A 14,904-nucleotide genomic window follows, 5' to 3' on the forward strand; every position below is an offset into this window, starting at 1 on the left:
CTTTAAAAAGCAAATAAAGGGTGCTGAAATCTATATCTTTTCTAAGTTTTCCGACTGAGCTCACACTTTAAAGAGAAAACACTCTAGCTCAGTGCTTTATCCACTCTCACCTCAAATCCTTTTAAATCTCTTAGAAAATTCCTCCCAAGGGATAAGACGGCTCAGCCCACTCACTGCCAAGAACATTTCGCTACCTGTTCACCGTGAAATGACTCCAGACCCAGGAGGTGGCACTTCTAGGACACGTGCAGCCACCGCTTGTATACAATACAGACATTCAAAAACCAGACGACTTCAGAAGGACGCCCAGCGATACCCACCCAGGCGCGTGCCTGAAAGGGGTGCCCATTTGAAACAAGGGCTCATCTCCCGTCACTCTTAGACATTTAGGAATCTCAAGAACTGGGAGCACCAAGAGGGGAAGTCCTTTCCTAACAGGACTGTGAGGGCTCCTAGACACAAGTGTCAGGACAGCCGCTGGCTGTTTTCTGTCTGCTTGCTTGGAATCGCTGTGGTCCACTCGGATGATTCCTGTTCACCGGGCCAGGGACGAGTGTGACTCTGTCAAGGCTTGTCATTTCCAAGGAGGTATCTTGCACCCGGGGACTGAGCTGTGTCGTCCCTTCCGTGTAGGCTCTTCTCCTAGCACGCAGCGATTACAGCTCGGGCTGACCGGCTCCCATCTAGCAGGCGGCAGCTCCCAATCGCCAGCCAGCCTTGTCACAGGACAGTCACGGCCATTCCAGATGCTGCGGTGTGCGGCCACTGGCCACCTCTCGTCCTCATCCTCCTCCTTCCTTCCTGACTCCACTCTATACAGCGGCTTTCCCCAAACACACTCACGTGTTCTGGCCTCAGTGTCTCTGCCCCTGCTGTTCCACCCCCCCCAACTGCTCTTCCCCACTGGGAAGGCCGGGTGGGCTCCCTCACCTCCTCCACATCCCGGCTCCAAGGGCTCCTCACTGTCTGCCCCCGAGTGCCCCTCCATGCCCCCTGACCCCTCAGCCACTTCAGCCCCTCTCCCCAGCACAATCGATACGTGAACGTGACACCAGCCTTCTCTCTGGACAAGCTCAAGTAGCTCACTCTGCGCTGACATCACACTGTTAGCCTAGATGGGAACACACTGTCCATCCAGATGCCGAGTTATCTTTCACGTGAACTTCAGAAAAGTCTCTGTTCCACACAGGAATGTAACCCATAGTCCGCCTGAGCTACACTTGTTCCCGCTAAGGTGAAGCTCAGTGACTGGGCCCAGCGCTTCCAGCCGATGAAGTATCCGCATCTTGGTTCTCATCCGTCACACTCCTTCTCCCCCTGCTTTTGGTCTTCCACGTGGCTGACAACGAGGTTCACGGCCGTCACTCCAGCTGGGAGCGAGGAGATCAAGCTAAGGGAAATACCGTGTGCTGCTTTACTCAAACTGCCCTCAGGCTGACGATGATGGTGGTGAACAAATTCGCTAGCTTCTCGGTCACCCAGCCCCTTTAGCTATTCCATCCGTTAGGACACGCTGTCGTGAAGAACAGCCTAATATTCTGCTGAAATCAATAAACGTAACGCCCACGGCAGTCCCCTGATTTCTCAACCCAGTTATCCCATCAACGAAGACATGCAGCTAACTGAACATGACCTTTTCTTAGGGAGCTCCTGTTGACTGCTAGCAGCCTCCACCCTGTTCTGAAAGCACACAGACCACTGGCTTCTACACTCTGCCAGTGACTGGCCCCGGGCTTGCCCATCTAAGACTGTTAGAATAGCATCTACCCCTCCTACCACCTCAGGCTCTTCTTTACTTTTTCAAGGCAACATTTGTCTGGCATCACACTTAGAATTTCTTTTGTATTCCACGGCATCTTAAAGATCATGTGTATTTCTAAATTCTTTCCATTCTCCAGGATCTAGTCCTGAAGACCAAAACTCACTTGAAAGGCCTCTCCATTCATTTATTCAACAAACACTTACTGAGTGCCTACTGTGTACCTGGCACATTGCTTTGTTTAGAGTCTACACTTGATAGTTCCCCTTGATGGAGAAGCTAAAAGTCAGCCCACAGCTGACATCTGCTGACCTTGCACTATCACCAAGAAGTTCACCACCCTTTTTCCCTTTCCTCTTCTGAATATGGTTTTAAAAGCCCCAGGGCTATCACTGGTGTTTCATTTTATTTTACTGTGGCAAAATACATGTAACATAAAACATGCCACTTAGCCATTTTTAAATGTACAATTTAGTGTCATTAAAGCACATGTACAATGTTGTGCAACCACCATCATTATCTATTTCCAAAACTTTCCACATCACCCCAACTAGAAACTCTAAACCCATTAAGCAATAACTCCCTCCTGCCCTACTTTCTGTCTCTGTGGATTTACCTATTCTGGGTATTTCATATATGTGGAGTCAAACAATATTTGACCATCTGCGTCTGGCTTATTTCACTCAGATGTTTTCCAGGTTCACACACCCTGCAGCAGGTAACAGTGCTCCGCTCCTTTTCGCGGCTGTATACTATTCCAGTGTGTGCACCGCATTTTCTTTATCCATTCTTCTGTCGATGGACACTGGGGTCGTTGCCACCTTTTGGCTGTTGTGAATAACGCTGCCTTGGTGTACAAATATCTGTTTGGATACATCTTTTCAACTCTTTTGGGTATATACCTAGCAACGAATTGCAGGGTCATATGGTAATTTTATGTTTCACTTTTTGAGGAACCGCCGAATTGTTTCCCACGGCAGCTGTGCCATTTTACATTCCTGCCAGCAACGTGCGAGGCTTCCAAGTTTCTTTAAACAGTCTTTAGTTGATTCTGGACTTTAGTCTCCCTCACCCCATTCTTACAAGTTCCCTTAAGCCATTCTTTCATTAGTTCTTGGCCTTTAGCTAACAATTTTAAAAATCAGAATTCAACAGAGAATGTTCTCAAAACCCACCATGACGTGCTGTCTTACGGCATATGCACCTTTGTCTCCCACCGTTCCCTTCGGTGAAGAGAGCTGAGGTTTGCAATCCGATGCCTAGATTTCAATTCCACCTCCCACTTTCTTGCTGTGTGCTCTAGTTTTCTCCTCTGTAAACTGGGATAACGTATGTTTTAATTTCCCGTGGTTACACACTAATAAATTACCACAAAGTTAGTGGCTTAAAACACCACAAATTTATTACCTTACAGAGGTCAGAACTCTGAGATGAGTCTCATGGGGAGAAAATCAAGGTGTTGGCAGAGACGGTTCCCACTGGAGCGTCTAGGGAGACTGGTTTTCTTGCCTTTTCCAGCCGTAGTGGCTGCCTGCATTTCCTGGCTTCTGGTTCCATCCATACCCATCTTCAAAGCCAGCAATGGGCAGACAAGCCTTTCTCATGTCAGTCACGTCACTCTGACCCTGACAATCCTGCCTCCCTCTTCTCCTCTTAAGGACTCTGTAATTACCCAGGGCCCACCTAAATAACCAGGTACGTGGGAGGCTGAGGTGGGAGGATCGCTTGAGCCCAGGAGTTCAAGGCTATAGTTCACTACGATCGCACCTGTGAATAGCCACTGCCCTCTGGCCTGGGCAACATAGTGAGACCCTGTCTCAAAAAACAAAAAAACCAACCAAACAAAAACAAAGGTAACTCTACTCATTTATTCAACACTTACCTACTGAGTTTTGAGTTAATGACATAAAGCATGTTAAGTACTTGAGCCTGGCACCCAGTAAGCACTCAATAAATGCTGCCCATTGTCACCTTGTGGTCCTCATAACTTTGTCATCTCTTCTGGCAACATGGTCCCAGCTGCAAGAATCTATTTCTCAGTCTGAAGTTTCTGAGATCCGTGGTCCTAAAACCCAGCAAAGCACTCTCCCTATTCCAACTATAAAGTCTGGCATGACATCCCCCAGGTCCCCGAGGACCAGGCTGTCTTCCGTGTCAAGGCAGAATCGTTCCTGAGGGCAGCTCCAGCAGGGCCTGTCGAGAGCTCCTCTGCGCTCTGGTCCCAACAGCAGCGCTGTCCCTCCCATCGCTCTGTCCTGCCTGGTCTGTGATCTGCATCAGGAACCGTCCTCCGTGGCCCCCACCCGGCCCAGTGGTCTCCAGCACAGCTCTAACACGCCTCAGCCCAGTTTCTCTGTGCCGTAACCACACACAAATCCCTTGAGGGCCCGCGGCCAGCCTCCCAGGACTCAGACTCCAGACAGATGCCTGCGGTTTCTCCTCCAGGTGGGCTCCATCCTCCATCACCACACGCGTCCACTGCGGGTTTTCACTTCCACGTCACTCGGCAGCTGGGCTTCGTCCTGGGTCACAGAGTCAGCGGCTCCTCACGGGAGAACATGGCGCCGTCTCGGGCCCCACGGTTTATTTCTAAGCAGCTGCCCTGATACTATCTATCCGGAGGGATACTTTGGTTTGTTTGGCTTTGTTTTTTTCAATGCCCTAAGTATTGCCTTTTATCATATCTGGTTCTCAGTTTTAAAAATTCCAGCCCCCTTTTCTATCTCAAAGTTGTGCTTGAAACTCTTGGTGAGGTCAGACGCTGAGTCTCAGGACAGAGGCTCCCTGCTCGTTTCCTGGGTTGCACTGTGGTCCCTGCTGAAACAGGGGCTCCAAACCCTCCTCAATACTGGGGCCTCTACCACACGGTCAGCAGGTCTGGGGATGGAGGAGCCACAACACCAGGGTCTTCAGGGCCAGAAGAGCAAACGAGCCCCAGGCTTGGCCTGCGACTGAGAGTCTGGGCCCTGCCAGTCGGGGTCCCAGGGAGACCGGCAGCTAGGTGCAGCACAGCGGACAGCGGCGACTGAGAGTTGCTCAGCTGGGCGGGAGCCTGCTGGGGGCCTGGGACACTGAGCAGGTGCCACACTCTCACCTCCCGCCCCTGAGGCAGGGGGATTGGAGACCCCCACTCATCACACAGGTCCCTCCCTCTGACAACATGACCAGGACTCCTCGTACCCACCACTGTGGGGACTAGAGCTCCCCCATGTGCCCCGGTCACCTGTGCCGGGAGACCCCACTCCTGTCGCCCAGCTGCCGTGGGGCAAACCTGCTGCACTCCGCTCTCGAAAGGCTGGGACACGCCCTCCCATTCATCAGCCCTTGACCACAATTTCCTTCCGTCACCTCAGAAATTGTATTTTCTTCCTGGCTTCCTCCCAGGTTCTCACTTTCATCTGTCTAAGGAGGATCTATCCTTGCTAATAAACCTGAGAGAGGAGGGCCGGCACCTCCGGCCAGCCCTTTCATCTTCTGTTTGCACAGGAAAACCAGCTCTCACCTGGGAAGATATCATACAACTGGCCAGCGCCCCAGCCCACAGCCTGCGATTCGCACCATGGCAGCTCGCACGGTGGCACGGTGGCAGCTCGCAGAGCTCTCCTTCCTGCCCCAAGCTCAGATCTTCAGAGAAGCTGAGTCTTCCTGGCTTCCTTGAAAACTCCCCAGCAAAACTGCCAGCAATCGCAGGCTTTGCTGTCCAGGGTCAAGGGTGTGCTGGTGAAGGCGGCTTCCTAATGGACTTCGGGAATCCCATTAATCCAAATCTTTTTACTCACTACACCATCTCACTACCTAGCCATGCAGGGGAATTACCTGACTTTGTGTCCTCAACAGCCAGCATCAGAGGTGGGAATGCTATTAATCTGACCCATGCCTTGGACTTTGTCATTAATTTCACTTAGGAATTAAAGACTTTCTGCATTTGTTTTATGGTTGAAGAGATTATGGATAAAATCACATATGTAAATCAATGATAAGTAATTATACTAAAATGACATGAATAAAGTTTGTAAAGTCAGTAAAAGCCTCAAAAAAAAAAAAAAACCCCAGTGGTTAAATAAATAAGGCAAAATAATTCTAAGTGACAGTGAAAATAAGAGTGAGAGACAGAAACTCAGAATATTCTATTTAACAAATAACAGCTCTGTAAATTTTAAGTAAAAGCTCTGTACTTAAAATACGAACATATGCTGACTATGTAAAAATTATTTGGAAAGCTCAATTTTGCTATTCTGAAACCACTGCAATTGTTATAAAATTATGTTCCCTACCCCTATGAGGCTTAAAAAATGGGTATAAACTTCAAGAAAACAAGCCTTTAAAAATCTTAATTGTTATACAGGCTGTACAGTGTATTTTATACCACCAAACTACATACAGTAATGCCAGGCCTTAATGAGTCTAACTGAAAGACTTTTGGCAACTTTCATTTGGTGTGGATTAGAGAGTATTAGTGGGGCCCATATGGTCTTCTATAAATCAGAGGGAGATCAAACAGGATGGTCTTTGCATCAGGACCTGGCTCTGGGCAGTGTCTGTAACTCACCCATTGAAGTCAGTGGGGAGGAGCCCCCCTAAGGGCTACAGAGCACAGGGGACCCCAGGGCTCTTGGACAGGTCCTGCCGGGGCTGAGACGAATGGACTTAGCCACTCAATCACACGCATGCTGGCAACAGTGATTCCGATCTATTTGTTGTCTGGAGAGTTTTAATATCAAGGCCATATAAATTTCAACCGCAATAATTTTTATTTAAGAGCGCTTCTCCAAAAAGCAACTACAGAGCTGGAGAAACACATGCTCCAGATGTCGCAGGCCCAGAAATAGGAGTCAGCTCCGAGGAGGAATCTGCTGGCGGAAGTTGGGATTCTACTCTCCCAAAGAGATCCAAGCCAGCGCCAAGACCAAGTTCAGGCGCAGATGTGGCAGGGCATTTCTCGACCCAAGCATGCGGTGGTGGTGCAAAACAAAAACAAAACCAACAAAGCAGGAAAACAAACAAAACCCCATAAAAACTCAACTGTTTTTCTGTTCAAAGGTTTCTCTAAAAATCTGTGTGCATTCAAAAATTCAGTTTGTTGTTGGTCTACACATCTCACTAAGCCAGAGGGAGCCTTATTCTCTGCGGATTCCTTCTGGTGGTTCTGGCGTGAGAGGGGTGGAAATTGTCTGGGAGGTTCCGTGAGATGCTGTTCATCTTAAAAGTGTGGGCCTGGCTTTGCCGAGTCGTGGCCATTAGAACTGTCCCCTCCTCCCTGCCCCAGGCCACCCGCCAGCAGGCAGCTTTTTGTGTGACCGTAGTACCTGCCATTCCTGGTATCGTGTTGCCGCATGTTCTTGATAAAATGAATCTTCTTAAAATTCTTTGGTCTGGGCGAACCTGAGAGAGTTCGACATCTGAAAAATAAAAGTCATTTCAAAACCACAGTCAGTTGCCCGCTGGACAGCTGAGATATCTCCACACAAAGACAGGAAGGAAAGACCAGACAAATGGTGTGAGTCACCCAAGGCAGGCATGAGTCGCAGGGATAATGAAGACAATACGGCTGGCAGCAAGGACGCTTTAAAAAAAAAAAAAAACCCAAACCCAATGACAGACAACTTCCTTGATAATACCGATAATATTTTATGTGGGTCTCTGAAATGCCAGTGAATGAAAACTATTGTCCCCAGTTGCAATAAAATAATCTACACAGATTCCAAAGACATTATTCTTTATCGTCATCTTAAAAAGGATCCTCCTGTATCAACGAAAACTGTATATTTAAAGGACTTATAAACGGGGGAAAAGACATTGGAAAATTCAGTTTAAAAACAACCCTGAAGCATTTTTCTTCTGTAACAGGCTTCTGGCCTGAATTCCTCTCCTCAGTGATCACGGTCTGCGCCTGAGAAGTCACAGCTTTAAACTGAATGAGAATCGGAGACCCAGCTTGTTGCTGGGTATTTTTTTTTTTTTTTTTTGATAAATTTTAAATGAACATTTGTTGAACTAACGTGCCTTGGATTCAAAATATCCCCTTTCCCCTGGCATATAGGACATTTGCTTGTACTGTGGGACTGGCAAACAGACCACAGGCCAAGATTTTATTTGCATAGAGTGTTTTTAAAGTTACCTGGCAAATTCTAAGTTACAAAACTGCACCACCAACAAAAACCAACCAGAGCCTGCAGCTTACTCTTTTCTTGATAAAAAGAGCTATGACTTTTCTATTTCGGTTTTTTGCTACCAAAAAACCTTTCTGACCACGGGCCCCAAGAGCTGGTTCCTGTCGCGGGACATGGGTACCTGTGACTTTGCGCTTAAGAAAGAGAGTTCCGGAGAAGCAGTGCCCAGCTTCCCGAAGCCCAGGCCGAGGTCCGGGTTGGGACGAGCTCCGGGTTGGGACGTCACCTGGATTCGGTCAGTTCTAACCTTTGAGGCTTCAGACACAGGAGGAAAGAGCTAACCCAACAAGGACGCTCAGTTGAGGGGAGGGTGGGGCGGGGGGCGGGTTGCAGACCTACAGAGTGACCTCCGTCTCTGCTCTCTCCCAAGGGCCACCTCCAGGGGCTCAGGCCTGGCTCATCCCCCAGCCGCCCTGCTAGTAGGCGTGGGCTCCCTAGAAGGCTTTCCTAGAGAGTGCTGAAGCATTTATTTTCCATAAGAAATAGTATCTTAAAATGTAATTTAACTTGAATAAATAACACTGAAGTAAATACATTTAAAACAAGGGCATGCAATCGGGTATGTATTTGGTGGCTGTTCTCAGGAAAAAGGGGTTCCATGGGCCATAGGTCCAGAGGAAAGCCCCACTTTTGGTCGCTGTCCACTACACAGGAGCAAGAAGCCTCAGCAGACACCATGGTCCTCCTGGCCTCTGCTCCCAAACTCACTACTGACCCCAACCTATCCATCCCTCCCTGCTGTTATGAGGATTTAATACGATACCATGTGTAAGCTTCATAAACTGTCAAGTGACATATTCAAATACAATATACATATTTACACATACATAAAAATATTCATATTCAAATTTCAAGTGTCCTTATTATTAACAAACCATTAGCTACAAAGGGTACCTATTACATTACTATTTGCTTCCTATATTCTTACAGGAAGAAAACTGCAGCCCCTCATTAAATGTCCTGAATTCTTGGCTTTAAATGAAGATTCTTTTAAAGACTCGCAGAGCCCTGTTTGAGGGCACTTAGCAGAGGCTTCCTGTGGGCTTTGGGCAGGGCGAGGAGAGGGGATGGAGCCCACCACTCCCTCCCCTACACCACGCTCCCAACCCCAGATTTCCCCCGCTCCTCGGTGTAGGCAGAAGGAGCCTCACTCTGCCTTCATGCGGCTGCTCTGGACGCAGACCCAGACCCCCAAACTGCCTCAGTGCTAGCGCCAGAATGACTGCTTGAGTCTGCAGGCCAGTCAAGGTTGCCAAGTGTCTCTCACACAAAGAAGGTTCTAGAAACATGGAGTCACTGGAGAGAAGAGACTCTCTGAAAGCATAAAGGCATGTCTCTAGTGGTTTCCGGACAGGGCCAAGGGTTCAGGGGTGTTCATACCCTTCCCTCGTTTCCCTCCCCAAAAGCAGAGCTCCCTGGGGCCAGCCAGTCTGAGGGCAGCGGGCCAAGAGCAAGACTGCGAGTGGGTTCCGGAAGCCCACGGATCCTGCCACCTCAGCACGCTCCGGCACCTTCCTCCTCCCACCTTGCAGCTGCAGGAAGCCGGCCCCGATGCCAGCAGGGGACCGAGGAGCTGCTCCCTGACACCAGTGCCTGCCGAAAGAGGGGCCCCAAATTCCTCGGCCTTCTGCTGGAACTGCAAGTCGAAGGGCCACAGGTGGCCGTCCACACCCGCAGGGGAAGGAGGCGGCAGCCGGGATGGCTTTCACAGCTGTGGCCAGAGCACCCATCAACACAGACGTCTGGCAAACCAGGGCAGGTGCTGACGGCTGCCACATTTGCCGCAGACAAACCAAGGTTTTCTCAACACCTAGTAGAGACGGCCCAAGTCCTTATTTTTGGACATCGGGTAACTACCAGGCAGGTAGGAAACGCCCCAGTCCAAGTCCTCTCATTATAAATGCTTAAATCTTGGCGTTCTGGGTGGACACAGGAAATACACTATCAAACTGCCATGTACAAGAGGAAAGTATGGCTTTTGACAGGATGACTTAACAAAGGTCTTTTATTTCCATCGGCACCCAATTCTAACTATATATACCCCCTACTAATCTGGCCCTCCATTCGGCAAGCTGTTTGTTGTCTTGCATATTTTTAAGCATTCAACTAAACCACCAGGGAATCTAAGAAATGCATTAAGAGAATTGTGGCGTTAGCAACAATTGCCAAGGAAACTGGAACACTGAGCGCTCAGGTTGCGGCAGGTTAAGCAAAGAACCAATTAATTTCAAAGCTGCCTGCATTAACCTGTAAACATCCATTTAAAAACACACATTTTAAATGATGCAAAATTAAATTAGGATAGAATTAAATTAAAAACTAATTTAATGAAAGATTAGCTATTTCTTGTTAGCACTGATTACAGGATACACTTAATTATGCAAAAGGTTTAATAGATGCCTTGGAGCAATTTGTTCTTGGGCTAAGCTTGAAAGCAAGTTGGGCTAATAGCCTTCAGCCCCCACAATTCCCAAAACATTTCAGCATCATTATGGGTACCTTCATTTCACAGACTGGGAAGGACCTCAGAGGCCAGCTGATGCGGCCTTCCCATTTTACAGATGGGAAAACAGAGGCCCCAAAGACACTAAGCAAATTCCTGAGGCCACATAAGCAGTTGGAAGAGTCAGACTAAGAACTCGGGTCTCCCAACTCCCAAACTCATGTCCCTTCTTCTACACTTTGCTTAGTTTTATTTCCTAGGAATAAGTTAATTTCTAAGTAAATAGGAGAATCTTTTTTAAATTCAAAAAAAGTCCATGTGGGGAATAAAGATTTCTAAAGCTGCCCAAACTCCCTTGATTTCCGACTTAGTCTTTAAATCTTATAACACAACATTCGCTGGCAATTCGGCGTAGTATTCTGTAAGTGAGAGCTGAACGAAGTCACAGTTTTTACTCCTCTCGTTTGTGCTACCACAGGGCTGAGGAGCAGAGGGCAGAGATTCGCGCAGGGAACAGGGGTGACAGGGTGCAGAGCAGGAACACAGTCTTCCCTGGGCCTCCGCGTAGCCACCCTGAGAGGCCAGGGTGCTTAAGACCTGCACCCTGAGGCTCCACAGTCCTGTCCGGAAATCCCTGAGGAGGGAATAACACTTCTTAGCCTGCACCCTGCATCACCTGGCTTCCTTTGCTCACAGTTACCACATTCTTTGTTCTTCCAAGGACTGTGGCTTCCAGCAGCCTCTTCAGACACCAGGGGCTTCTCAGCTTTACTCACTGATTCTCTCGTCTGTGATGAGGGTGAGGGACAGCCTTGGTCCGAAGGCAACCTCACGTGCTCTAACGCCAAAGCCACTTGGTGTGCCTGAGAACGTTTCTCCTCGCTGAGTGTTTGGACCAAAACCAACTCCCTAATTTGATTTGCAATGTAGCTTTTTGTATGACTCCTGCAGGGAAACAGCCTCCTCCAACACTGAATACTGCCTCGCAGAACACTCGTGCCCAAGCCACGTGTACGCGCAGCCACACGCCATTCATCCTAAGAAGCGCCTACAGGTTACCTACATTTTTAAAAAGACTTTAAAAGTGGAGATCAGACTGCTTGGCCCTGACTTTGTCTTTGGGATGACATCAGGGATGAGGTTCACAGACCTCTGACACTTTTGCTCGGACCCCAGGCCTGTCCGTGTTCTTCGCGTGGGTGGAGCCTGTGGACACGACAGGTGCGGGCTCTGGGGTAAGGCTCCCCGCTCCACAGCAGCGACCTCCCAGGCTCAAAGGGAGGAGCCAGGGACTCCCCCATCCTGGTCAGGTGACAAGGCACACGGGGTGAAGATGCAGGTTCCCCTGCCAGTACCTGGGTGCCCACATCCTACCTTAGTCCTCCCTGCTGCCATCTCCCCCGCAGTTCTTGTGAAGACCCTGCATCCATCTTCCTAGATACTTCTGCAGGGCGGGGCCCCCACCACAGCCCCACCCAGCTCGGGGCTGCAGGGAGGACGAAAGCAGATGCAGTACTCGAGCGCTTTCTCCTCCACGAGGAGGGCCTGGCTGGATGCTGTGGCTGGACCACAGGAGAGGAACCTGCCAGGCCTAGCACAGCACAGCTCAGCAACTGCTGTCAGCCAAAAAGATGCCTGCAAGCACTTTTCTAATCCCAAGAGAGAAACGGAGCATTTCAGACCCAAGGGAGCACTCACACTGTCCTAACTGGGCTTCCCCAGCAACTAGCGAGGAGGTGACGTCAGGGCCCCTCCTAAGGAGCTCTGGTGTCCCACCTGCTGAAGACCGAAGTCCAGAACCACAACTACTGTGTAACTGCACCTGGGAGAAAGGCCAGGACAATGCTGGGCTCTTCTTTCAATGAGCAGCAGCTTTAGGAATGAAAAGGAAACCACAGGCAGAAAAGCACCCAAATTCACGTGCAAACGGGGGCTGTTCCAATACATAATTAAGATTTGATCATTTTCTAGTTCCGATGCTCCTCAGGGGTGGGGTTCCAAACTAGAAGTATGTTCCATAGTTCCTGGGATTCAGACGGTCATTTTAAAATTTATTCTATACATCAAGGACTTAAAAAAATAACCATCTTTGGCTGTCATTTTACCCTACAAGCCATTCACATACGCATGAATTGAAACATCGAGCACTTACCTCCGGAGAGGGGCATTCTCCTCAATATCTTCCAGGGTCTCCAAGGAAGATCTCTGGGAGATGAGGCGCCGTCTGCAGAGAGAGGGAAAAGAATTCCAGGAGTTAAAACTGTACTATAAAACTGATCAGACATTTCTGTAAATCTCAAACTGTCCCCGCAAAATGAAGTCCATTAAAAAAAAAAAGATCAGACAAAAGCTGTCTCTAAGAGGATGCCATGTCCACACCCTGCACGGTGAATACCAGGCCCATCTTGCCTGGCTGAATTCCAAACATTCTCCCTGGGTAGAAGGCCTCTTTGTGGTGATTAAGAAAGGGGCCCTTTTCATGCTGCAATTTTCCCCAAAGACCAAAAAAAAAAGACAAGGTCCTTCCTATAATATACAGTATAACTTGGGCACTGTGTGTAGTTTTTCTAAAGCATTCTGTTAAGTATTCAAATATCAGTGGTCTGAACTAGGTAACTGATAAATATTAAATTTTAAAACCCTATTAAATAAAACTTCAAAATCACTAGGATGCAATGAAAAAGTTATAGTCTCTGGACAGCCATGATTTCAAGAGCAACTAGACATAGGAAGAAATTATTCCTTTGGGAGAGTTTCTCAGAGACCCATAAGAATAAATATGCGGCATGATTATGCAAAACATTACCTCTTCTGGGCTGCTAAAGAATTGCAAACCACCTGCTAACACCTCCTCAATCTACCAGTTTCTTTTGCCAGGCTGAAATAAGAACAGGTCCTAGTTAACTAAGAATATCAGGTCCAGGGAGCAGGGTGGGGTGGTGGTAACTTAAAATAAGTCCACTTGAATAAGGACCATAATTTCATAGTAAATGATATGGTGGTGGGGGGTGGATAGGAAAGTTCAACTGGGTCTTTACCTTTTAAAAAAAAAAGGAGGGGGGACTAGAAATATAAAGATAAGTCTTTTTAAAATTACATTTGACAAAATTTAGGTTAAGAACATGCAATTATAATGTTCTAATTTGTTCTACAGAACAAAAAATAAAACAACTGTTTGGTTTTTCAAAATTTTGTGGGTACTTGTTCTGACCAACAACCCTGATACCTCCTGCTTCATGTTTTACTTTAGTAAGACAATCAGAAAGGTCGTTTTTGCAAACTATTCCAGGGCTCCATCAATTTTCCAAAACCCTTTCTTAATCTTTTGATATTCAAATCCTTTAAAAAATACTCTTCAGTGCCTGCACGTGGCTATCATCTCTGGGAGGCCGAGGCAGGAGGACTGCTTGAGACCAGGAGTTTGAGATCAGCCTGGGCAACATAGACCCCAATTCTACAAAATAAAAAAATTAGCTGAGTGTGGTGCTGTACACCTGTAGTCCCAGCTACTGGGGAGGCTAAGGCAGGAGGATCATTTGAGCCCAGGAGTTGGGGGCTGCAGAGAGCTATAATGATACCCCTGCGCTCCACCCTGGGCAACAGAGCGAGACCCTGTGCCCAAAAATCCTCCTCCTCCTTTTCTCTAACTGTAAACTGGTCTAATTCTCTCAGATCCTATTCTTCAATATTTGTGAACCAAGCAGTTCTCCAACATCTGTCCCTTCACAATACAATGAACCTGCCACGGGACTGCGGTTTCACTCTGCAATTGACCAAAAATGAAGTTCCATTTCCATAATATTGCCAGATTTCCAAAAGTCAGCCAGAGCTGTGGGGGAGACACTGGTTTTATCTGAGATTGGTACAGAGGGGACCTAAGGGGGTGGGAAATCGATGTTATAGGCGGCCAAGTCATTAGTTAACAGGACTTCCCTGTGCAGCCCCGTAACTCTGTGGACTCAGCCTGCCAAGACTCCTGTGACAAGTGACGAAGCACTGACGTTGTCAGTTGAGGCACAGCCCTCTGCAATCTCAGTGAATCCTAGGAAGGCCAGCAAGTGAGCGGTGGGCTCACACGCACACCCCCGCAAGCATAACTAACTGCATGTGTACACAACGCGGGGCTCCGGGAAGCAACATCTAAAAAATTGGTGTCCCCAGGCCTCCTTCCACCACCCTCACTTAGTGCCCGTGTCTCCCCGCAGCCAGGAGGTAGTGATTAAAATATTTACTCTGCTTATCTCTGGAGAATGTTCTGAGTTTTTAAATCCAAAATGAAAGACTAATTTGAGTGTGCACACCTAAGCTGGCATTAGAGATAACTCATACCCACAGGCAGAAGGAAATGTATAGGTTTCAGATCCTGGAAAGCCCAACACGTCCTGTCACGCTGTGTGCTGTCTGTTGTAGAACAGCACTTCCAGGTGATCAGCAAACAGGCACTGGACGTTTTGTTCACTCTGCAAGCCAGGAGACTAAGGACGGCCAGCTGCCCTCCCCCGGTTATCCTAAGGAGGTCCCGGGGAAGCTCG

General features: G+C 48.2%; 1 protein-coding gene across 1 annotated transcript in view; it reads right to left on the minus strand.

Annotated features, from left to right (window-relative positions):
* The window catches only part of CABLES1 (Cdk5 and Abl enzyme substrate 1), a 103,345-nt gene that overhangs the window by 48,283 nt on the left and 40,158 nt on the right, over positions 1–14,904 (minus strand). Inside the window, exons 2-3 of the mRNA XM_069468181.1 lie at positions 12,525–12,596; positions 7,066–7,158 (exon numbers count right to left, since the gene is read on the minus strand). Coding sequence (XP_069324282.1) covers positions 7,066–7,158; positions 12,525–12,596 — 165 coding nt within the window. The remainder of the gene's footprint in view (positions 1–7,065; positions 7,159–12,524; positions 12,597–14,904) is intronic.

The sequence above is a fragment of the Eulemur rufifrons genome, chromosome 5 (genome assembly GCF_041146395.1).
Source record: "Eulemur rufifrons isolate Redbay chromosome 5, OSU_ERuf_1, whole genome shotgun sequence".
Taxonomy (NCBI): domain Eukaryota; kingdom Metazoa; phylum Chordata; class Mammalia; order Primates; family Lemuridae; genus Eulemur; species Eulemur rufifrons.